This window comes from Oreochromis aureus, linkage group 3 (genome assembly GCF_013358895.1).
Source record: "Oreochromis aureus strain Israel breed Guangdong linkage group 3, ZZ_aureus, whole genome shotgun sequence".
Lineage (NCBI taxonomy): Eukaryota > Metazoa > Chordata > Actinopteri > Cichliformes > Cichlidae > Oreochromis > Oreochromis aureus.
The window spans coordinates 32656332-32682195 of NC_052944.1; the positions used below are offsets into that span (position 1 = coordinate 32656332).

Consider the following 25864-nt stretch of genomic DNA (forward strand, 5'->3'; position numbering starts at 1 on the left):
CAGTTAACTGGAGCGACCAGTCTGCACAGGCCTGTCAGTGGATACTTACATAGAAATAATATCAGCCATTTGACACCTGGCAAGTTAACCTTACATTGTGTGCTAATGTACGTTGACATATGCAAAAGTCATGAATCGGCATGGCTTATATATCCTCAGTCACACAGAACAGGAGACCAGTCAGCGACTTCCTGGCAACCTGTTGTTGCTAGGAAAAAATGTGTATTCCTTAACTGATTGCTTGGGATTGGTGATGGCCACTTTTTGAAAATGGCTGAATGGTTACGCTGTGACAGCAGACTTCAGCACACATGTATTAACCACAAAATACATGTTGTCAGGTTGTGGGATTAAAGTTCTGAGGCCCTTTATGAGCACTTTAACTTCAAAGGTAAATCTGTTTCTGCTGCAGTAAATACTTAGCTATCGTTTAGACAGTAGCTGGGATTATGAAGAAGGCGATGAAATTGGATATCTATACAAAAGAATTACCAGTGTCTCACCCATCTGGTCATTTAGCCTTTTTTATTATCTCCATGTTGCAACATGTGGCTCATTTGTTCATTACTGATTGGGAAACACTGGAAACAGTGGATTTGCAACAACTGTTTGATCAAACAGGAACCAAAATAAGCACAGATGGAGAATTACTACTAAAGTTGCCCACAACTACCTCAGTATAAATGAAAAAAAGGGAGGAACAGCCGCATGTTAACAGTACGGTATCATTCTGTAGCTCAACAGGATGCCGCCGTGTAGCAGCGGTGGATCAAGCTGTTGCATGGCGATGCGAAGCGAACGCTGGTTGATCCCTGCAGTGACCGGACAGCTTTTCCTCCTTATTTGATTGCCATCTGCCGGGGACGGCTGTTTGTTGTTTAATATTGGATAAGAAACATGCAGCGAAGCAGACTGGCTCAGTTTAATGCCTGCGGCATCGAACACTGATCAATTTCTGACTTCTTACTCGCCATAGAGATTCTGCAGTGGGTCATAGAGGCTTTACAGCGTGAGACAATTATTGTGTGCTGGCACATTCTTTGTAGTTAGTTCCTGAGTAACTTTTTGAGCAAGTTTAAGACCGGTCATTAAGTTTGTATTTATGTGATTCATAACAGTGGTGTTGGCTATAAAGTGACAGCATTCCTTCCTTTCCAATCATGAAGCTGTATAATGACAGTTTTTTTTTGTATACTTAGTATTTTGTCCCTGATTTCTTTATGTTTTGGGATGTTTATATGTATATATGTTTTTATAAAGAGAAAAAGGCCTGTTCTGGAGCTCTCCATGCCACAAAGTTTTGTTGGCATGGCCATGAATGCAGTAAAAGGAGTTAGAAACACTGACATGAACTCTCTGCCCAGTTTTTCAACCTTGGTTTTCTTTAAAGTCATTTTGGCTGATTTCTGGAGCTCTTTTCTTTCTTGTTGTGTTTAGTCCTGTCTCTCACTGTAATACTTTCTTGCAGGCAGAGAATAGTTTATCCATGAATGTAAGACTGAATGTAAAAGATGGATGTAGTTACCACATCTGATCTTAATCTTGCATTCCCTCTCATGGACAGCAGGGCGTGTCTCCTGCGGTTGCTAAAAGAATTCAAATTGTAAATCTGCTCACTCACTAAACATTTCTCAAATTGCTTTATGTTTAAATGATGTTAAATTTTGTTAATAATAGTCTCGATTAAAGTCAAAAAAGGAGAATAAAGTAGGCTTAGTATATCTTGTACATAAGATATTAATGTTAATTATAAAACAAGAATCTATTGTTTTCAATTGGATTCACTATTACAACATGGGAGAACGGCGGAGTTTTTGGGCTGTGTTTCGTGCCGTCCCTACTAAAACGGTATTATGCTTAACTTCCTTTTTGTTTTTATTAAGACTGCAAATGCCAGAAACCACATCCAGTAAAGTACTGCTATTAAAACAAACAGAAAAGCTACTTTGTTTCTGTCTCCATTCAAAATGACTTCATCACTCAACTGAGAAAACATCTTTCATACATATGTAAAACCTGCTTTCACAAGAATTGAGAGCGTAAGTAGCTGCTAATCAAATGCACTTAACTAACTGATCATCATTGGCAGCTCTGCTTAGGTTTGCAAAAACGCATGTTAACAAGCCACAAGACTTCTGGAAGAATGCCCTTTGGAAGGATGAGACCAAAGTGGAGATTTGGCCATAATGCACAGCATCATCTTTGGAGAAAGCCAAACAAAGCATATCACACAAACTGTAGAGCATGATGATGGAGGAGTGATGATTTTGGCTCGTTTTGCAGCCACTGGACCTGGACACCTTGCAGTCACTCAGTTGACCATAAATGTCTCTGTAGATTAAAGTATCCAAGAAGCAAATGTGAGGCCATCTGTCTGGTTGACATTGACCCAGTGACCAGGACAATGATCCCAAGCACAGCAGCAAATCTACAACAGAATGACTGAAACAGAAAAGAATCAGTGGCCTGATCAAAAACCAACTTGTTTTTTTCAAATGACTGTATCTATTATATTTGAACATAATGTTAAACTTGTACAGTCCCACAGCACTCGTCTTGATAAATGCAACACAAGAATCAAAACTGATTGTAAACAGTGTGTGAGGCCTAATAATGAGCCCATGCTTTAGCACCTACTTATTGTTGGTAACGCATGTCGTCACTTCAGTAAAAAAGGGTTGATTTGCACTGGGAAATCAGCCAATGGCAACATAAGAATGAGGGCAAATTTGTACACACCAGAAACAACAGATTAAATAATTGTGGCCACATTCCTCTGCATATTTCTTTATTAATGTTTTTACATTTTAATTCATAGTTAGTGAGTGCAGATATATAGGAATAAAAACACAACAACACCAAAGCAGGTGGGTTGAAGTGAAATGCTTGAAAGACAAGGCAATTAGCTATGTGCTCAGAGATGCTAATTTATATCTGTTTTGGGTGGGAGGGAGATTTCTGACCTGAGATGTAGATTTTGGAGGCGGACATTTGCTGTGACCTGCAACTGTGAGCTCTTCTGCCTCCCACTCCCTGATCCCTTACCTCCTCCTGCTCATATGAGACCGAAGATGCTTTACTGTACTGAGAGATGCAAGAAAAAAAAAAACAAGATATACAGAGAGGGAAAGACAAAAGACCACTTAAACCTTGGTATGCTTTAAAGTAGCATTGCTCAAATAAGAGCGAGATTACATCACGTAATTATATAATTTTTGGAATAAGAGCCGTTGCTCTGTCAGAATAGGCGCTGCTCTACGTGGAGCGCAGAAGAGATTTTTGTGAAGTCGTTTATGAGAGATTTAAAGATGGAGAGTGGGCGGGACTCCTACTCTCTGCCTCTCAGTGCATCTGAGTGAAACAGAAAAATATCCTGAGAGAGAGAAAGAGATGAGGGGAGGTCCTGAAAGGTCAGGGTATATTTAATGAGCAAGACTGAAACCAGCTCCTCTGCTTCCCTGAGTAAAACAAGATGGTAAGATGAGTGATAGCAATTAGTATTTACCGTATTTTTATTATATTTGTGTCCCTGCCAACCTCTGGTTTCTAGCAGGGGACCAGAGGTTTCTGAGGGGTGGGTGAGTTTGCTGGTTGTTGTGTTGTGTTCAAGTATTGTTGCTTTTTTTGTGCAGTCTCCATGACCATGAGTAAACTACTTTAACGGGACGTATATTTATTGTCTGCAGCACTTATACTCAGACAAAAAGAGATGCACAATCACGGCAAACAAGAAAACAGCTTTAAAAGAATTTTAACCAAACCACGATCTTTTTCTAATCACAGGCATGTAAGATGTTTTAAATTAATAACAGATTGAAAATAATACAAATGATGTGTAAAAATCTGTGATGTGTATGACTCGTTCAACTTGGCGTGAACACTGAAATGATTCAGTCCTCCACCAACCTCTCCAACCTCCAAATGTGAATGTTTTTTCCTTTTAAAACTGTAAAATAGATTTTTTTTGTAATTTTATGGACACGATTTAGCATTTATGAACTGAAAAACGGACTTCTGAGATACAAATCAATAGAAAAGAGGCCATGACTGTATCACGTAGTGCCCTGAGAGTGCCTTGACTCATATGACTCATACTAGTAAATAACTAGTTCAGGATGTCTGTTTGGGATCTGTGAGATTTTGATGTGCAAGTGTCGATAATTTTCTTTGAGCTCATCTTTCTAAAAGACCAATGAGCTTATGCCACGGGAGTCAGGGTCTTTACCCAAATTGTGCTCAAAGCTGAGGTCACATTTGTTATTTTAAGCTGCAATAAACCTGGAAACCGATGGACCGTGAGTCGGTTGAGCTAATATATCATTGGCATTGTGGTTTATTCAATAGATTTAAATATTCATGTTAAAATTTAATTTAAATATTTGATCAAATGACTTGTGAAACTAACGGACACGTTATTTGATAATGAAAATATTAATTAGTTGCAACCCAAAGGTTTGAGATGTATCATAAACTTTTTACCATCTGGAAAACTCACAAGCTAACAGTGAGTTTATTGCAGCATTTCCACACCAGCAGTCATCGCGATTTCATTAGTGTTACTAAAAAACATTCAGTAGAAAAAAACAAACGAAAGAACGAGAAGTCTTTTAATATTATTACACTCTGTACAGGGGTAAGCAATTCATACACCTGATGAAGATGTAGGGGGACTAACAGCAATAAAGACAAAAGGCAATATCTGTGTGAGGGAGCAGGAGAGCAGGGGTGGGGGAGGAAATGGAGTGCTGGCAAAGATAAACCAGTTGCACAGTTTGAATAAATTGCATAGAGTGGAGTCTGTTTCTTGTTCCAGATCTCTGTCAGAAAGATTTTGAGCTGCAATCCTTGTGGTTCGGTTGCTATGGTAAAATCTAAAGGCTTGTCTCCAAGCTGAAGTCCAGCACAGTTGTGTGTGCGCTGTGTTTGTGCCTGTGTGTGTATTTGAAGGAGAGACGGACAGTGTGTGTGTGTGTGTTTAATTGCCTTTGATACAAGGAGCCACACAGGAGACGTGTGTGTCAGCATGTCCATTGATCGTATGACTGTCACAAGGTCACAGTCAAGAGATGAGCATCCTCACGATGTCTCTTTGTGCTCACTTGTATGTGTCTGAATGCATAGTGCTCACTTTTTCTCCCTTTATTTTATCGGTCGCTGTTTCTGTATTTCAAATCGACTAAAAAAAGAAACTTTTAATAGATGAACTTTTGAAGGTTTTTTTTTTCTTAACAAGTCGATCACCCCTGTGTTTTTGTGGGCTTTTATTCTGAAAGAGACTTTGTCTCTCTGTAATATTTTAAGGTCTTTACCTTCCAGTATAAAGTGCCGTGGGATAAATGACATCGTTATGAATTGGTACTATAAAAAAATAAAAATTAATTCAATGTACGAAGTGAGGTGAAGTAGAGGAGGGGGAGAGGGGGTCTCGGCCCTGTCGCTAGGTAACAGTCTCCAGGCCTAAAGGCAAAGCCAGGCTTGGTTTCCATGGTGATGTCATTGGTGAATGGAGTTTGGGTGGTTGTGGTATACATATACAGTATACGTTTGTGTGTGTGTGTGTGTGTGTGTGTGTGTGTGTCCTAAACAAAGGGAGCAAATGGAAAAATGAGGGAGAGGAAGAAAATGAGGCCTGTAATGGAAATCAAAGCAGCAGCTTTCAGTCCAAGGTCTTCTACGTTTGTATCAGTCGTTATCTTTGTCTTCTCACATGCTGCCTCGTGTTTTGGTGCTAGATACTGATCAGCTGCTGCTGTGTCTACTCCAGGACAAATCGTGCGCACGCATGTTGTCGAACATTTATGGGGGGAGAAAGAGAAACAGTAGTAGTGGGTGAGGAGTGTGTTGTGTCTGAATGGATAATGACCTGATTGCACAGCAGACTATGGGAGGTGGGCAGGGAGAGGGGGTTAACAGTTAACCGTAATGAAGTGGAAGAAGCCTTGCTGCTTGGCTTCTATTCACACTGAGAGCTGTGGGAGAGCAGTCAGGACCAAACTACGGCTTGAATTGTTTTTGTATAGATTCAGTAAACACTGAGAAGGGACATCAGTTACCAAAATGCATCCTTGACTGCAAGTTTATCCAGTCGCTGCACTTTACCTAACATTGCTATAGCTAAAAGAAGAATCCTTCCATATGAGGTCATTTATATTGTGCACTGTGATTGAATTTAATCATTATTGGTCTTTGGTTCTCGTCCAAAATGTGTCTCTTATCCTGCCTTCCTCCCCTCTCTGAGCCTAGTTCTGCTGGAGGCTTCTTCCTGTAAAGTTTTTTAAGTGTTTTTCCTTCCCACTGTTGCCAAAGCGCTTACTCATAGGAGGGACTGTAGGGACTTACCTTACCTTACCTTACCATATAAAGAAAATTATTGGGATTTGGTGCTTAATTAAACTTAATTGTGGCTATAAAATAAGTAAAGAACACACATCAGGCCCAGGACAGGAACTTACATCTGGTGGCGTCCATGAGATCTGCCAAATGGATGCGTAGAAGGGTATCAGCTGAGTCATCGGCACAGAGATCAGCTGATCTGCTGGTATTGTAGATGAGCTTCACTTCACGGCCTGCCTCAACTCTCAAAATAGAAGTGTCTTTCTTCTCTATAGCTCTAGGACGCTGCAGCGTGCATCGGCACGCCCCAGACACTTGGAAACAAAATGAGGTGCAGCGTTTTGAAATTCATGCAAAATTCAGTGACAGCTGAACGCTCTGGACTTTTGGCTACACGTCTGCATACAGGATAAGAGAGCCTGTGTCACTAGATACGACTAAGCTCCCGGGCCTCCTTTGCACAGTGTTTTCAAAGTTGCCTAGTTTGGATGATTGCACACATGAACGGCCATAGGGTAAAATAATCCGCTCTGTCTACTGAATAATCTCAGACTGCTCCTGTAATTTGTTTATATGCCTCAAATGATTGTTTTGCATTTCCTGTGACAGGCTTGTTTTGCTGTCCACAGAAAAACAGAGCCAGGAGGCAGTTAGGTTAGCTCAACTCGGACTGGAAACGGGGGAATTGAATGCAGTGACTTAGTAAGTATAAAAGTGAAGGCAGGCAGATTTCTTGGCAGAGATGATCCAACGCTTTCTCAACATGTTCAGCTATTCATGTCATAACAAACAATATTAATGCAACGTAACTTTTAATAACATAAGCTCCAAACCGCCTTTTGCAAGTCCAAAACTTCCCCTTGCATAATTGTTTACAGCTAAATTAGATTTGCTGCTCATTCAAATGTTTTGCCACTAATTACTTTCCATATATTCGCAATATAACTTGAGTTTTAATTACAAAAATACCATGTCAGACAACCTATGTCTAGCTTTCTGTTACAGAAATCAGTTTTTCTTGTTCAAGATCGCCTGCAGGCCTCTAACAATTAAGTGTAGTGACAGTGCACACAGCAAATAAGCTGACAGAGCTATTGGACTTTGTAATTATAATTTCAGTGACAGCTCTTCCTCCTGCTCGCACTTTCACATGCAAACACTCGGGCAGAGCGAGAGGCAGCAGAGACAGAGGAACGAGCAGACAAAAGCATGTTTGTGTTCATGAGAATGTGAAGCACAGTGGGTCTCTATGTATGGAAGCAGTGTCAGGCTCGTCCCAGAGAGACCAAGCAAAAAGGGGAGGGGTTGCAGTCAGGGAGGCTTTAACAGACTCTTGTGGTTGGAGCATGGTTGCAATACTACACAAATATAAATAAAAAAAGAGTCTTTTACTCTTTTACAGGGAAATCAAGGACTCGGCAGTGGCAGAAAACGTATCTTTTGTGGCGTTCAGCTCAGTAGTCAGTAACATGATGAAGGTGGTTTCATTCATCGTCATGGTTTCTGTATCAGTTGTCAGGCAACCACAAGCCTCGACGCTCCAACCAAGAAAGCAGTGTCATCCTTAGTTAATAAAACAACGTAACGTGTTCATTGAGACTTTTTATTTTTATTTATCCCGCATTGAAAAATATGCAATCGAGACCATCTGACATCTGCAGACTTTCAGTTTCAATTTAAGCAGTTTTATATTACAATTTTGCATTATTTGCATATGCATTGCAGCAGTCTCATTTTATATACAGTCCCTCATTTTCAGACGCTCCAAAATAATTCGAAAAATTAACAAAATGTACGACTGTCCACATGAGTTCTGGCGCTATCTGTACAACAATTACAGTGATTTTAAAGTACAAAATAGGCCACATATACTATACTATTATAATTAGCAGCAAAAAGGTAATAAATTTGGCACAAAGTTTAACATTTTGGCTATTAGCAAAGTTAACTATCTTGCATAAATTAAAAGAAATGAGCTTCCATAGTTGAACGAACATAAGGTGGTGATCACTGAGAGCACTGAGCGAGCTAAAAAGCGAAAGAAAAGAAATTAGGGAAAGTAAGAAAGGCCCACATCAATAAAACAACAATATTCATTATTTCTTTATTTGTCTGTAGCAAGGCCAAGGCTGCCCATTTTCAGTAGACTCCTCTTAAATTCATAGAGGAATAAGAGTTAAAGGCAGCAGGGAGTCAGAGGAATGTAAACAGGGTGGTGGGATAGAAACACTAAATGTAGCCACTCCATCCATTCTTGTTTTGTTTTGCCATTCTCATATAAAAGTACACAAAAGCAGCGCCAGTCCATTGTGGTGCAAAACAGGGAGCAGGCAGGGCGACCTGGGTCGAGAGAGGAGGCTCACACACACACACACACACACACACACACACACACACACACACACACACACACACACACACACACACACACACACACACACTACAACCTTCATTCTTTCAATCAGCTTCCCTCTGTCATGGGCACAATTCACAAGCTCATGAGCTGAAGCATACAAGCATGCATTCACTTGAGCACATGTGCACACACACACACACACACACACAGAGTATTGAGACTCTCATTGTATTCAGTGGAGTTAAGGTGCATATTCCTGCTCTCTCCCACGCAGAGCTTTGTGTTGATTGAGCAAGTTGCTCTGGTTAGAGAGGAGATGAATGTGACATTTAAGACTGAAATAACACACACACACACACACACACACACACACACACACACAAGCATGCACGCACTGTAAAAATGCTCTGTCATCATTGTGCTCTCACCCCGAGGCTGAGATCAGGGTTCAGAAAAACCAATCCAAATGCAACCATTAGCCATTAGAGAATAGGCAAACAAATGTGACCTTAAATCAGCCTCTGGGACAATTTCATTAGCCATCATATCTGCTCTGAAGCTTTGCGTGGCCCACACATCGAGTGCTGATTTGAAGACTTTGTCCTCTCTGTCAGTATCTGTTCATCACTCACCAGCTGTTGACTCTAAATGCTTTTTTTTCTTCTAGTGTGCATAAAAGGTAACGGGTTACTTTCTGAATGATCGAGCTTAGAAAGTAGTGCATGTGGTGTTGTAGTTTCAGGCACAAATATAATGCCCCCTTTGATGAGGCTGGGATGATATTGCTGTGCAGTGAGATGCTATTGCTTGAGCAAGCAAAGCTGCCTCTACACTGTGTAACGCTCCATAGCGAGTGGGGGCCCTCTGGTGGCAGCAGTAGGCAACAGCTGCACCGTTATATAGGTCACGCCGCTGATCATGGAGCTCTTCTGGGCTCTCTGTATGCCGTGTTTATCTGTGACGAGACTGAGGGGATCAGAGGCAGACAGACCTGCGTGCCAGTGCCCATGATGCACTGCACAGAGCGGCTGCTTCTCGCCAGCTGCATGTATGCCAGGGACAAGCGACCGGGGGGATGGGACAGAAAGATATCAAATGAACAGTTCGTGTTTAATTTTATGTATAATTATGTTGCACTTGCAGGATTTATAGAAGGTCCTGCTACAACTTGTCTAACTCCCCAAAGTTGCCCAAAGTGTCCCAGAGCAAAACACCAGATCCTCTCGAGTTCCCAAAGAGACTTTTTTTTTTTTTTTTGGTTTGTTTTTTAGGTGACCTTAATCATTTCAACAAAGCTAATCTGCAGCCTCACTAAACTCTCTCAGGGACGAAGAAATCTCTCCAGGACTTTGGAAATCCTGAGGCAGCCATGTGATTGGTTGGAAAATGTTGGAAAAATTTGCATTGGCAGCCCCACTATGTCTCAGCCCCTCTATCTTTGTCACCAGACTTCACAGTGCAAACCAGGGAGAATTAAGTGTGTGTGTGTGTGTGTGTGTGTGTGTGTGTGTGTGTGTGTGTGTGTGTGTGTGTGTGTATGTGGCATTTAAAAATGTCAAACCATGTCATAAGTAAGCTGCAACAATTAAGAGTGAGCTTACTTGTGACAACTTTAGTTTACCTAAGAACTGAGATGATACAATCATTATTTGATCAATTAGGACAAAAATAATTTATGTATGTTATAATATATATAATGTAAAACGTATGCTTATCCAGTTTAGGGTCTGGAGCTTCAAAGGCCGAGAGGCGTGTTGCACCCTGTACAGGCTGCTAAACTGTTGTGGGGATAACACTTAAAGACAAACAGCTGTTCACATTTGCATTGACACCTACAGACACACCTGCCTGTGGGAGGCAGGAGGATTACCTGGAGGAAACAGGCGAGCTCCAGATAAGAGGACCTTCTTGGTGAAGTGCTAACCACTTCACCACTGTGCTCCCAAAAACATGAATCACAATAGGTTGATCATGAATATAAATATAAATGATTTAACACAGCACCTGCAAAAATGTGTCTGTTTGTTCCTCCCTCTCTCTTTACGTCATGCAGATCGGCGCTACACAGTCGTCTGAATATGAAAGTGCGTGCAAATCGCTCGACCCAAATATGATAAACCCGAGATATGTTTTACAGTCTCACTATAAAAGCTTGCATTTTACCTCATGGTGCATTTTCTTTGCTCCCTCTAAACCAATGGCGCTGAATGGAGCAAAGAGGCTGCACAACATGTCTGACACACTGTCTGTTTATGTCTGTTTCACTGTGGGGGGGTTTCTCTTTTTTTTCTTCGCTGGCTGCTTAGTAAACGCCAACACACACTCCTACACACGACACACAAAGACAAAGACTTTCATACCACGTCTTTGTAAGAACAACCTTAACCCTAAAATCCTTAAAGCACGCGCTCCTTTACCGCTGCAGTGATCTCTGACCACAGCATGCCTGTGTACTGAATCTTCTGACCACTGCTTACATTTCATGTCAAAGCTGAAAAGAAGCAGATGTTTGAAGAAGGAGTCAAAACTGTTAGGCTTAAAATCTGTTATTCAAACTGGTATTGAAGTAAAAAATAACAAAGCAAAGCTGCGATAAATAGAGATGTACAAAATTACTATCTCGACTATGTTTATAGAATTCACGTTATCACCCCAGAATGAATGTTTATTACATTGTAGCTCCAGTGGATTACATAATAATGTATGTCAGCTGTTCCCAAAGTGTGTGCTGTCGTCCCCTTGTGGATCATGATTGCACAGCAAATCATTCATAATATGTTTTATTAAAATTGATTAAGGAGAGGGGGTTTTAAATTTGAATGTTGGGCAAGAAAAGATCATAATAATATAGATAAAATATATATATATATATGAGCTGAGCTGGAGCTTATATTTTATCTTGTGGAGGGAAAAATGCAGCTCTGCTTTTCATTTCAGGTGTCACTTCAGTGCCAGGAGATTTTCTTTTCAAATGTGGGTATACACTCGTAGCCATAATATTAGGTACACCTGCTCAACCCTTCTTCTCCGTGAGTTTCTGCCATGTTCCAAGCAGATGCACAATACTGTACATTTACTGTACAATATAAAGCGCCTTGAGGCGACTGTTGTTGTGATTTGGCGCTATATAAATAAAATTGAATTGAAATTAAAATTGAATTGAGATGGATCGTAACAGCAGAAGACGACCACGGGTGCCACTCCTGTCAGCTCAGAACAGGAAACAAAAGCTGTAATGAACACAGGGTCACGAAAACTAGACAAAAGATGATCTGACAAACATTGCCAGGTCTCAGTCTCGATTTCTTTCTCCTGCGACGTTCAGATGGTAGAATCAGAGTTTAGTTTACAACATCAAAGCATGAACAGGAGATTCACATCATGGATGTGCGGCTGACAAATCTGCAACAACGTTGTGATGCTGTCATTTCAACTCGCACCAAACTCTGAGGAATATTTGCAGCATCTTGTTGAGTCTTTGCCATGAAAAGTTAGGACAGTTCTGAAGGCAAAAGGAGGACCAAGGTGGTATTTGCAAGGTGTACCTAATGCTGTGGTCTCCTCCTTGTATAATTGCAGGGTCTTTATCTTACAATATAAAGTGCCTTGAGGCGACTGTTGTTGTGGTTTGGCGATGTATGAATAAGATTGAATTGAATTGAAACACAGGAAAGCCAACAAACAAAGAAACTGTCATCTTCAGTCGTTTCACTAGGGGGAGACAGTCACAAAGGTTTGCATAAGCACAAGCAGGAGAAAGAAGTGCTTTTTATACGGGGAAATATTTTTTACTGCTGAGTAATACATATTTGACGCATCCATATATTGCACCCTGCAAGAAGAAGCTGGTGTTGACCCCCAAATAAAATGCAGTGCCCATGTTCACTGTGATATTGCATGTCAGATTTCTTCATTTTTAATATTCTCTGATGTATTTTTAATCGTTTTCTGGACAAATGGGAGATCTGTGAAACCTATATGAAATAAAAAGATTATCAAAATAAATCCATAGACTTGTGGTGGAGAAAAATAGACTGAATGTTAAATAAAATCCTCCTCTGGGTTAAAAGATCTTCCCTTTGGGGCCTTCTTGTTATGGTTAAAAGTCTGTGTTTTGTCCAGATTGGTCCTGTTCTTTCTCTTCAGTCAGTCTCCTCTTCCAACTCTCTGCTAAAAACCAAACCCTGGCAGCAAATGACCTTAAAAAAGGAGATGACTCTGTGTCTTTGTGCTTTTCCATCCCACCCTGACGGTATGCTATTGTCATCAGCTAAGTTTTCCTCGCTGTTTTCCATTGTGGAGTCTGGGAAGTAGGTGGGCTGCTTGCTGCTGCTGCACACAGCAATATTAGATTGAGATAATTTAGGAAGCTCGTTCTCTCATCGCCGTAGATTTTGTTCTTTCGCGCTGCCATCGTTGCAACTTTAAAAACATAATTTCGATTCCAACCTTTCTTCTTTCTCTTCCGTCTTCCTCTGACCAGACCATGGCGGAGTACAGCTCTCTGCTCAGCGACCTGTCTGAAAACATCACCAACGAGGACTTGGAGCAGCTCAAATCTGCCTGCAAGGAGGACATCCCTGAGGACCAGAGCAACAACATCACCTCCTCCAAAGAGTGGTTCAGCTACCTGGAGAAGAATGACAAGCTGGCCCAGGGTGAGAGACATAAATTAGATCCACTTCTTGTTATGGTTCTTTTCATATGTGGCTTAAATTGATGTCAGAAACACCTTTATGACCCCAAAAATCTCCTCTAATAATGCTTCCTAATGCAGATAACCTGTCGTACATCGAACACATCTTTGAGATCTCACGGCGACCGGACCTGCTGACAAGGGTGATCGAGTATCGCACCAAAGTGCTCAAGATTTCTGAGGATGATGAGATCGACACCAAGCTCACACGCATCCCTTCGGCCAAGAAATACAAAGGTAGCACGCTGTGTCTTAAAAATAGAGAAAGTTGAATTTGTTTATTTGAAAGATTGTTCCCTGTTTGGTTTAATGTTCTCCCAAATCTGATGTAGTTCTGCTCTCTAGTGGCTCAATCGAATAACCGCCTGAACAGCCTCTTCAGTGATCTTCATTCTCAGTAAATGTATGAAATGGGCTGATCTGCTCATAAAATAGATTAAAAAGAAATCATGTTTTACATGGTTATACTTACATCATCAGTCAAGCTGGATTGATGTTGTAATCATTAACCAGTAAAATGTGAAGTCACAACAAAAGCTTCAGCATTACTGGAAGGCCAATATGTGAGAAATAAAGTAATGTTGTATCAGCCGCATTTCCTTTTCTTCCGTTTCCCCTTTTTTATTTTTAAATTAAATCTCATGTTTTACTGTCAACATTTTAGACACTGATTTAATTATGAGGTTGAAATATACTGCTGGTATTGAGCAGACTGCAATTTCCAATAGACTGCAGTAACCTGTAAGCTTTAAGAGGTTAAATTAATTCAGAGGCATCACGTTGAACTGAAAATGTTCCTTTCTATTCTCTACCTATTCATTTTTTATTTAGTTTTTTGGTTAGTTTAAGTCACGTAGGATTTTTGTCTTGTAATAGAGTGAGGTTATTACAACATAAAAATGTGAGGACAATGGTCAGATAAGTCTTGTTGTTTCCTCGTCATCATTATCATTCTTTATCTTTCCAACAAAGAGTTCGTTCATCTTGTTTTATTACTAATAAAACAAAAAATGTGATACTGACATAACTAATGATTTTATCAGGCAAACAAAGAAGAAACATTGCAGATAACAGAGTTTAATCTTTTCAGATTGTTGCTATAATGAATACATCTTTGAAATTTAAATAAAAGTTAAAAAATTAAATTAAAAAAATATTTAAAGCTGTCAGTTGTTTCCAATTGCCTTCAAATAGGTGCTTGAATTCAATATTTTTCTCTTTTCTGGATGTTACTTAGTAAAAATATAAGGCACCAAAAATGTCATGAATGTTGTTAGTCCTCCTGTTTGTACAGTGATTAACAAACTCATTAAACTGCCACATAATGCAAGGATTAAGACACAGCTGCCCTTAATTGGCAGTACTCATTTACTAAGTACAAAATTAAATTTTTAAAGATAAAACATAATTAACATTTTTATTTGGGAGTTTTCAATTTTACCACTTTGCAAAAAAATCACATTACAATTTTTTTTTTTTTTAAACAACTTTTGGTTGGTAACTTTTAACAGCTGGTTACTAACTTATGTTATTACTAGAGAATAGAGACAGAAGGAATCAGAGGGAGGAGCAATCCCACAGAGGAGACAGATGTGAGGAATATGTACAGTGCTTGTTTTTATGAGGGTGCACTGTCACAAACACAAGAAAACACAAATATTTTAGAAATCTTTTTAAAAATTAGTTTAAAACTAAAAATTGTACTGTTATGAATTAGGCAAAAACAAACTGAATTCACATTTTTATGCCCAAATTTGAGCGGGCACACTGGACTTAATATTTCTAGCGTTGCTGGCACATTTTATTTTTGATGAGAAATCAAAGTTTATTCTGATGCTGTGTATCGTGTTAATGTGAAGCAGCAGAAAAAGTTCCTTATGCCTAAATCTGAGTCTAGTCTTAACAATAGCTATAAACAGCTATAACTCGAGCTGTGTGAGTCAGATATCTGTAGAAGCATTTACTTTATGTGAGAAAAGACTTAAAGTATTTGTTTTTAATGTGCTGTCTTATACTTGTTCTCTTGCACCTTGTAAAAGACCAGGTTTCTAATGATTACCCTTTCTTTCTCTCACCTCTCTTTTCCATCACCCCACCCCTCCGCTGTGAAATAAAGACATCATCCGCCAGCCATCTGAAGATGAGATCATCAAGTTGGCCCCACCCCCTAAAAAAGCATGAGGTCACGAAGTCCAGCCCTGATCTTGGCACCTTGATTTCTTCACTCCTGGCACTCCAGTTATCCAATCAACCGTCTTTGGCCAGCCCTTCCTTCTTCACCCCTTCGCACATCCAGCCACGTACCCCCACCCCCTTTCCCTGCATTACCACATGCCAGAACCACGCAGGCCGCCACCAACACAAGCAACCAATCCGATCATAGTGACGCAGACTCTTCCCAAGCTGTGGAGAGACTGGAAGCTGCAGAAAAAAGACATTACATGAAGAAATCTGGAGACGGACCAACAGAGTATGTGTGTGAGGAGAGAGAGAGAGAGAGAGAGAGCCAAAGTCTGCCCCCGATTCAGGCACTGAGTGGGTCAGTTCAGAATGAGTGTGATCTTTGATACTGTGTTTATTGCAACCATCTGTGTGTGCATGACAGTCAAGGTTGTCAAATTTAAAACAAAGACTACATCCTTCCAAGAGGAAGCAGAAATTACAACCCCCTGCCTCTAAACTAAACAACAACATGAAATGGCTCATTTATTTTTTCCAAAATGTAATTTTAAAAAAGAAGAAAGAGAAATACTAAAGGTGTATATGGAATATAGGTATAATGCAATATACTTAGACTAACAGAATTAACCACTAGTTAAATGTTTCTTCTATTGTTTTTTTTGTTTTTTTGCCTCGAATGTGCAAAATAGCCAAAATGTCACAACCAATTGTGTAAAAACTACTGAACTACCATGTAAAGCATGTAAACAGTAGTCTGCATTATCAGAAGTCATTTTAAAATCAAAACTGCAGCGATTAAAGCAATTAAATGTTAAAAGTAATCAGACATATTCCTCTGGTTCATTTCTGTGACAGGGTTAATTTAATGTGCAACTGCATTATCGTTTAAAAGAAGATTAGCATTAGCATAAAGACTGGGAATACATAAGTGGGCAGCCTGCCTATAGCCTAACAAATTAAATTTAAAATCCTTTGAAGAAGTTATCTTTTTGACAGAGTCAGACTGGATGGTTCACTCTCTTTCAGATCTTTAAGATAAGCTAATCAAACCCAGTGCTAGCTATACATGAATCCGGCAGCCGATTTGTATGTTCTGCCAGCTAGCTAGGTCACTGCTACAAACGCCTCCATGTTACACAAATGAATCAGCAGCACCAGTTATTTAACATTTGGCATGTGCATACCAGGTTTTATTTTGTTTTATTTGCAGACTTTTTTAACCCATGCTCAAGAGAAGTCAACCTTAGAGAAGTCATAGTAGCAGTGGTTCCCAGGTACTACTGAAGGTACCTCATAGAGAGGGTGATCTTATTGCACATATTCTGTTTGTGGCATTACTTTTGTGGTTGTTATGTTGCTCTATAAAGCACAACAGTGAGGCCATGGAGTAAAAATCCCATTCATATTCTCCATAGTGAGTTTGACTATGAGCCATAAAGATGGAACCAACCAAAGGAGGCTTACCTTGAGCTACAAGTATGGAACAATGGTGTGTAAGAAAGCACCAGGACAGTTATTGCAATCAGGAACAAAGTACTGTGCCAACCTGTGCTAACCGACAAAGATGAATAAGAATACATTTGAGAAGACTAGAAGTTTTTCTCAGTGAAATCTGAGATTTGCAGTATGTTGGAGTAGCTGCAACTATGAATGAACTTCTGCCTTGACCATTTTTCCACATTTTTAAAAATTATTCATTAATTTAAAAAAATTCAAATTTAATATTTTATGGTCACAATCAACCTCAAAGTTGGTTAGTTGCTGGTTGCTTCAAGGTTTAAACTTCTGCTTATAATTCACAAAATATCGATATGGAGAAAATGAATGAGAAATTCACTTCCAGAAGTTGGGTATGTTGTCACTGTTGGCCTCTGTTTAGAGCAGCTAACATTGTGTCATCTAATGTCATAATAAGATGATTTAATTTATTCTGTGCAGCCATGGCAACCCATAGACAATATCTTAGCCTAATAACAGTAGGTAGATAAGCAGCACTGGTGCTGCTTCAAAGAAGCAAGGAATCAGGGTAGACGTTTGCATACTAATTACTGTGAGACTGACTAATGAAAATCTTATTATTATAATTCTCAATTCACTTCTGGTAAGCATTTCGTAGCGACGCTCCACTGCAACCCGGATTTGTGTATGGCTTCAAAAATTTGGACAGTAATGGTGAAAAAAGAAACACCGTATTTCCACAGATGTGTAACTATTTCCGTTGAATCTATCATAGTTTATTAAAAACAACAGTTATCAAGTTACCACATTGTTGCCATTTTAGAAACAAATCCAGAAAAAAAGTACTTAATTGACTATTATTCAGCTAACGGTTTTATATGCATTCCCTTTCAGCCCCGTCCACACAGGAAACAACCATAGAAAGTCACATTCAGAGACTCAAAGTGACGACATGGAAAAAAAGTGCTGGCTGCACAAAGTGTGCAGGTCTTAAGTTAAACTTGTCTCAGTTTAACTCAAGCACAATATATCACTGTTTGACATGCTGACTGCGAGCGACCAACCATCAGTAAATCGCCTCCTGTGTGGATGGAGATATACTGTTAAATAAATCATTATTTATCATTTTTCATGAAGTCTTAGTATTTTAGAGGAAGCTGTATGAAGTTGATTTACATAGGAAAAGCCAATATCTGCCTTTAGCTCACAGTTATAGCAAGAGTTATTTAGATATAAACCCTATAGCAGTCATTTCTATATTATTGAAGTTTTGTTTCCATCACCTGTTAGCATGAAAATCTTTTGTATGAGCTGATTAGAGATGCTGATATACAAATAATATATTACAAGATAACATAGAAGAAATAATATATTGAGAGCTCGACTCTAGCAGCAAATTTCCACTGTGTGTGCCGACTTTCACCCTAATTTTAACTGATCAGTATCATGAGTTGAAAGTGAGATGAAAAACAAACTTTGGACTACTCTAGAAAACTGAAAAGTATATTTTGACAGAATATATAAGATATCATATATACTATGTAAAAAGATTCCCATGCGGTATTTATACATAAAGTAATTTTTTTCGTTTCATTTGTTGCACAGGAAATAACTGACCCGCATGTGATTTCTCTCTGACTGGTAGACAAGTTAAGGCCTGTGGGAAAAATAAAGGTTCAAGTCAAGGTGCAGAATGGCAGACAGCATCAGAAAGAAAGACAAAAAAACATGGCATGTGACAGTAACACATACATTTATTAAAGTGTACATAATTGTGACAAGGATCTCTAATGCACACAGCGGCTCATAACCTAACCTAAGCTGACTATGCCATTCCTGCCATGCACCAAACACAATCGCTAGCAAGACTGTTGAAACTAAACTATAATAACTGCTCTTTTGAACACTGTGTATCTCTTATCCCCACGATGAAGCCTTAGCACACTTTGTGTTTACCCCCCAAATTTTCCAGAACTGTGAGAGTTTGTGTGCGAGGCGGAGTCAGGCGCCGGGCGCGCACGTCAAGTCGATCACCAAACGGCTCTCACTTTTTTAGAGAGTGACGCTACTTTTATTCTGAAATTAGCTAAGGACTTCAGTGTTAGTGTGTACAGAATGTTTGTGGTCTGTTTCTGCACCTGTCTTTGTTGTCCTCACAGCTGTAGGATCCAAAAACGAGGCAACCACATATAAATCTTATCAGTGTATGACTAGTTATTTATTCCAGCCCCGCTACCTCCCCGCTTCCCTTCCACTCCGACCCCCAGTGCCAATGACCAAGACTTTTATTTCGATCACAGCTTTTGTGATCTGCTTCTGTTCTTTTTCTCCTTTTCTTTTTTGTATTGCTTGACGTTTATTGTAGTGTTTAACTGATTTGTATCCTATGCATTTATGTCTGTAGGAAAACTGCACTGTAACATAACCTCCCAACAAACCGCTTAATCTAAGGAACTGAGCTCTTTAATTGTGACTAGTCAGGGTGTTTGACAAAGATCCTGATATTCTTGTGTTGACATTGCATGATGTATGTACTGGATGGAGTGGCACTTTTAAGGAACTGTGCAGTGTTTGGAAAGAAAAGTGTTTGTTTTCCAATGTTCATTGTTTGAAACTGGGGAATTATACCTTGTTAGACCAACTATACTGTAAAGCTCACATTCTGCTCTTTAGCAAGCCAAGTCTTAGTCAAAAGTCCTTTAATGAATGCAATCATATGCTGAGGTTAACCACCAACGCTGGACATTTATTTTTTATATATAAAGCGTCCAGCTAATCAAGGCCAGATCAAGCTTTTTATAGTACTGGAATAATCCACCTCTAAATACTTTAACACTATTATAGATACGCTACGTCTTAAATCGATCTGAGGTTTAGCTTTTATGCATTCTTCACCAGTTGGGTCTATAGTAAAGTATATCAATACTTACTGAACTGATTGACAGGAAATGTGGTTCACACACTCATGGTCACCAGAGGATTGTGGCCCCATTCCAACATAAAACTGATGACACTGACATTATTATTGGGGGGATTACAATTTTTCAACAGTGGATGGGCGTGAACATTGTTTAAAACTTGTAATCAGGTCTCAATCATTGATTCAGTTTAGTTTTCACTGTGTGTGTGCAGTGCTGTAATATATCAGTCAACCAATATTGACAGTAATGGTTATTTGTATGGTGGCCCTGAGAGGTCAAATGCACTGGGACTTAAGAAGACACCAGGAAACAGAAAAAAAAAATCCAAAGGCACACAAACCAACTGAAGTAGAAAAAAAGCTCACAAAACACAATGGGAGTGATTTTTGGAATGCCATAAACACAATCAGCTGATCCAAGCAGAATCAGGTACAACATGAGTAAAAAACAACTATACACAACAAATGTTTGGAAAATCTGTATATGTTTCATATGTTTGAAAGAAGAAAAACATCAGCCAGCACTACATTAAATTTTAAATCACCGAATATTATCACTCTTTAAACATCAGATATCTGTTGGATTACCATGTTAGTACAGTAACCTTGGATAGCAACATCTACATTTTTGACTTTTTGACAACATCAACCAGTTTCTGAGTTAACAATAAACCCTCACCGGTTGTGTTGCTTTAAACTCAAACATTTACACAAGGAGAAACTAAAGTAGACTGAAATTTAACTTCAGCTACAGGACGTGTTTTCAGTAAACTTTTTCTTAGATGAACAGTATCACCAGACGGATGTTTTGTTGAACAGTGTCAAAGTATTTCTGGGTGGATTTTCCCCTCAGAGTCCAGACTAGGCCAGACCCCAAGTGAAGCGGTGGCTGCCTTCCTTATTTAGCCTGTTGAACACAAAGTGGGACCACTGCATCTGTCAGACCTGAACCATGAGCATTTTGTCAGGCAAGGGGAGGCAGTTGTACTCACTGCTATGACCTGTGGGTAATGGTCTTTCAGTGTTAAAATGAGTGAAATTATCGGCCATGAATGTTTGATCGCCACTTACCAATTCCTGTGAAGAGATCTTTTTTTTTTTTTTTTTTGGCATGTGTTTCCACTGTTGTTCAAAAAAAGTCAGCAAAGGAAGATTAGAAGATTTTTTTTTTCTTTTTATTTATTTTTCAACTGCTTTTTGAACAGCAGTTTGTGGATTTAGATGTATGTGACTAAGTGACTTTTATTTTTTTCCTCGCTCTCTCAGAATTTAAGTAAGCAATGAACATAAAACTATGTGGTAGTTTGTTAGTAGTTTGAAATAAAAAAAATCAAACTGTCTGATGTTCTAGCTCCTGATTATAGCTTAATTTAAATGTTTTAATTGAGGTTATTCATAGTCAGCAACTGAAATGTTGCTGTGCTGCACCCTTTTGTTGTTTTTGTGCTTTGTTTTGTTTTTTTCTTTACCTTCCATGAGTCTCACCACATGGCACAGCACCTCTGACTCCATGAGAGGCGGTGTCTATGTTAGGCATAACTTAGCTTTTTCCTTTGTAGCCACCGGCACATAGTATTTTAACATATCAGTCACAAATGATGTCAGATTTGGATTTCCATGTACCAAGTGCATATCAACTTACTAAATGCTGCAAAAGTTTTAGCCTACTAAAATACTTGTCTATTTATGGTAAATTCACAATTATATACGTGAGTATGAGTGAGCTCGGTAAAGAGGTGGACATTGTGAAAGTATTCAGCATGAAGTGCTAACAGTCAATTAAAATTCATTCAAGAAACGTTTTCCCTTTAGGACTTATTTTTTTGTCTCTCTCTCTTTTATTTTAATAGGCTGTAAATATGTATTTTGAATATATATCACTGTGTTGGGATTTAAATTGATTAATTTATTCAATGCCTATATATTGTTGTTTTTACATATCCTGATTTTGTTTTACTAACTGGAAACAAACCAAGGGGATGAACACATTGTGCTTAGTTAAGGAGATCACGCATCAACGTTTTTTCTAATTCATGTTATTCTCTTCATTTATGTTTTGCTGTTACAGCTTTGGGTGATGTTTTTATATATTAAAAAAGTGATATTCATTTAATTGTATTTACTGATATGTAACATTATGTTTTACTGTGTTGTAATTGATCAGATGTGTTGTGGTCACTGCTTGTAAAATAATTTGATTCAGAGAGTTTCCAAATCATGACAAAAGACAAAGGTCAAAGGTCACATTCTGCCATTTTGTTCACGTGAGGTATGTTGTCACTTCAAAGTTGCAACACGAGCAGGACATATAAAAGGTGCGGACAAATGTAAATGTAGGTTTATATACAAATTTTACAAATGTAGACCCGAGTTTTGTGAGTTATCCTCTTATGAGGAAAGTAAAATGAAGCTAGTTAGCCCAGCAACTTAGCTAGATCTACTATTTGGTTTAACCAATCAAATTGTTCTTTGTGATATTATTTAATTCAACTCACAAACAAAAAAAACTTGGTGTGAAAAACAGCTGAAAACTGTCATCAGAACAAACAGCAGCTACTGTAGTTTTTTATGCAGTTGGCTCAATCTGAATTCCTGTTTCTGCCATAGCCAATGAAAACTGACTAAATTTAACAGCTCTGTGTAACAACCTGGTGACATATGATTGGCTGCAAGGGAATTTTAAGTAAAGATTTCTATAAATATAATAAGTCAAAAGTTATGAATAACATTATATCATGATGAGGTTATAATGTATGTCGCATTCATATTTTATACAATGTAGTTTTTCATTTATATCAAATAATGTGCTGTTAACCTATTCAATGTTCACCATGTGAGGCTCCTGAGTTTTATTTCCTTTTTTATGTTTAAAGTCAAGTTTTAATGAAGGGTTAAAGGTGCTTTTGTGGGGTGATAGATGGAGAAGGTGCACTGTAGTTAGTGTAAGTAGTGAGGAGTAGCTTGGTGGTTTGTAGCCGTTAAAGATAAAATGCAGACGTGTCAGCTGATCTAAGTATGTAGGTTTGTATTTGGTGAAGCATCTCGGGGGGGAGGGTGCGCAACTTATGTCCACATCTAGTTATAGCAGATCACTCTGTGGCAGGTGTTGCACAAGAATGCTGTACAGAGGTGAGATGCCGTTAATGACAATGAGGCTGTTGTTACTGTAGGAATGCTGAATGTACGGTGAGTGATGTAATGAAGTTGTGCAGCATTGTTTTCTTTGTTGTTGTTTTCCATTGTACCTTTGAACTGTCACTAGAAGAATGAGTTTCATTAAGTTCGGCTTTCCTGGAAACTGTGCTTAAGTTTTGTTTTGTTTTTTAACCTTGTGTGCTGCATTTCTCTAGAGCTGCACAACAAAAACATGTTTTTGCTTTCCTTGAGACAAATAAAGTTTACATTTCATGCATAAAAATGTTCCCATCTTAGGTAAAAGTGCCAACTTGATTCAGTTGCAAACTGCTGGAGTGAATGAACCTGAAATTGTGATGTGACTTTGAGTAATTTTCCATGATGTTCATCCTGAACAATCCTTATTTCTAGGCATGTGTGTTTTGTAGTAGCAGACAGTGGAGGTGAAGCACTGAAGCATTTTAATTCTGATATTATTGTAATGGACTAATTTCCTGCTTCACTGTGGGTAAAGGTCTAACTTACAGCTTAGAAAGCTTCCTATGGTTTTGGTTTGGCTTTTGTAGGCTTCTAACAGTTCAAGCTGACATGAAAGATTTTAGCATTCAGCACCTAAAAATTCCAGATATGTTCAGTTTTTTGGGGGTTTTTTGTTTGTTTGTTTTAAAAATTATATCAGTAGTGTCATACCTTTAACTTATTATTAACCTCCATAATAAATATTAATTTCTCCAAGTATCTAGTTTGGATCCATTACCAGAGGAAGAAAATGTGAACATTTAAATTGATGTGTTTCTCAGTTAATTGTTGGGCTCTGTGAGTTGCCTGTGTGTTACTGCCTTTTGAGTCAGTCGGTCTGTCAGTGGGATGTTTTGTCTCATATTCTGCTAGTCTCTAATTTTTGTAAAGTGCATAGTTCTTACTTGATGTTACAAGTGGCAGGTGTGGCTGTTTCATAGTTGATCTAATTCATTACATTTGTTAAGGACTGTTGCTCTTTAATAGATATGATTAAGAGTTCTATCTGTTATGTGAGACATTGAGGTGATCTAGTGTGACACTGACCTTAAGAGTGCAGTGAGGAGCATCATTACAACCATTAAATATTTCAGCTCACATAAGTAACCCTGTTGGATCCCATGGGCTCAATGCTGTTAGACACTTTTGCTAAGGATTTCCTCTCATGGGGCAAGGAGTACTTCAGGATTCATGATTTATTTTGCAATGACTGCAGCAAAACATCATGAGGTATTCAAACACATATAAAGGTGTGGCTTTTTGTCATGATTTAAATGAGACTGAACTGAAATTATGCCATTTTGTCATTGTGCTAAAATGAATATACTATTATATATTAAAATATATTTGCTAACCAACTCTGTGTTGCCTGGACGTCTCCTTCAAAGACGACTAAGAAGTTATAAAATCTGGAGATGGAGAGGTGAAAATGTGGCTGGACTTAGTACCAAACGCATTATTTGTCCACATGCTCAGTACAAATAATCCTCAGCAACTTGTGATTGCTGTTACCACTCCAATTTCAGGATGAATACATCATTTGTCCATCCTAGAGTTTTTTAATGATAAAACCTGTAGACTTTTGTCTGTAAATACTGACTGTTGAGACAGTCAGCAGCAGTGTTAGTGTTACGGCTGGGCACCCGGTGTGTTTGAAGAGCGGACCCAACCCCAGATGCACAGGAGACAAAACTGAAGTGTAACGAAAAGCGAGCCGTTTATGCAGGATGATAGCAAAATCAAAACAAAGGCAAAGACTAAATGATAACCTAAACTGGGAATAACTAGAACAAAACATGGAAACTATGACATGAACATGAACCTGAACAGGAGCTTGCAAAAACCAGAACATTATGAAACCATAACATGAGCATAACATGAGAAAATGTGACATGAGAATCCATGGACACGACGCAAGATAGACAGATAACCTGACACTGAACCAAGGAAGACAGAGAACTTGAATACACACAAGGATAATGAGGGAAGTGGAAACAACTGGGGAAATGCAGCTGACACAAATGAATCTGATACCACACTGAACATGGAAACGCAAGACTTTCAAAATAAAACAGGAAACATGGCGAGACATAGGCATAACGATACAAACTTGACAGTAGGACGTGGAACACAGAGACATGAAATACATGACAGACTGGGGAAACAGAAAGGAATACAAGGAGAGGAACATGGTTACAGTTCAGGGGGACGAGACACAGGCATAACTAAAAGTTATACATAGAGGACAAGACAGAAAGCATGAACGACAATGTTAACTAGACTAAACCCTAACTAATAATAACACTAGAACTGAACATTATCCACAATACATCATAAGAAATCAAAAATACAAAATAACTCAAAAGGCTCAAAAGGTTTCATTATGAGAATGAAGGAAAACTTAAATACCTTACATTATCTATGTTAATAGCACTTTCTTACACACAAAGAAAATCCCTTTGGTATTTGGCCTTTTGCCAGAAACATTTCTTTTCATATAAACTCACCCTAAACCTTTACCAGAAGTGTCCAACCTTTCCAGTGAAACTATACTGCTGGATTAAAATAAGAAAACAATAACCCAAAAGTACTGTAGATAAGGAGGGGTATTAGAAGGGGTTTATGACCCCTACGTGTCACATAATTAATAAAACTGTCAAAATTTATGTCATGTCATAAAACTGTAATAATTAATTAATAATTAGAGTTTTGGATTAATAATTGGAACGAATAATTGAAACTATTTAATACCTAAATAGATATAAAA

The 25864-nt window shown here is 38.6% G+C and overlaps 1 protein-coding gene across 1 annotated transcript in view; it reads left to right on the plus strand.

The window, feature by feature from the left end:
- Window positions 1-15716, plus strand: part of LOC116315751 (astrocytic phosphoprotein PEA-15) — a 49571-nt gene extending 33855 nt beyond the window's left edge. The window contains exons 2-4 of the mRNA XM_031734149.2: window positions 13173-13347; window positions 13467-13622; window positions 15502-15716. Of these exons, the coding sequence (XP_031590009.1) occupies window positions 13176-13347; window positions 13467-13622; window positions 15502-15566 (393 nt within the window). The 5' untranslated portion in view covers window positions 13173-13175 and the 3' untranslated portion in view covers window positions 15567-15716. The remainder of the gene's footprint in view (window positions 1-13172; window positions 13348-13466; window positions 13623-15501) is intronic.
- Window positions 15717-25864: the final 10148 nt, after the last annotated feature.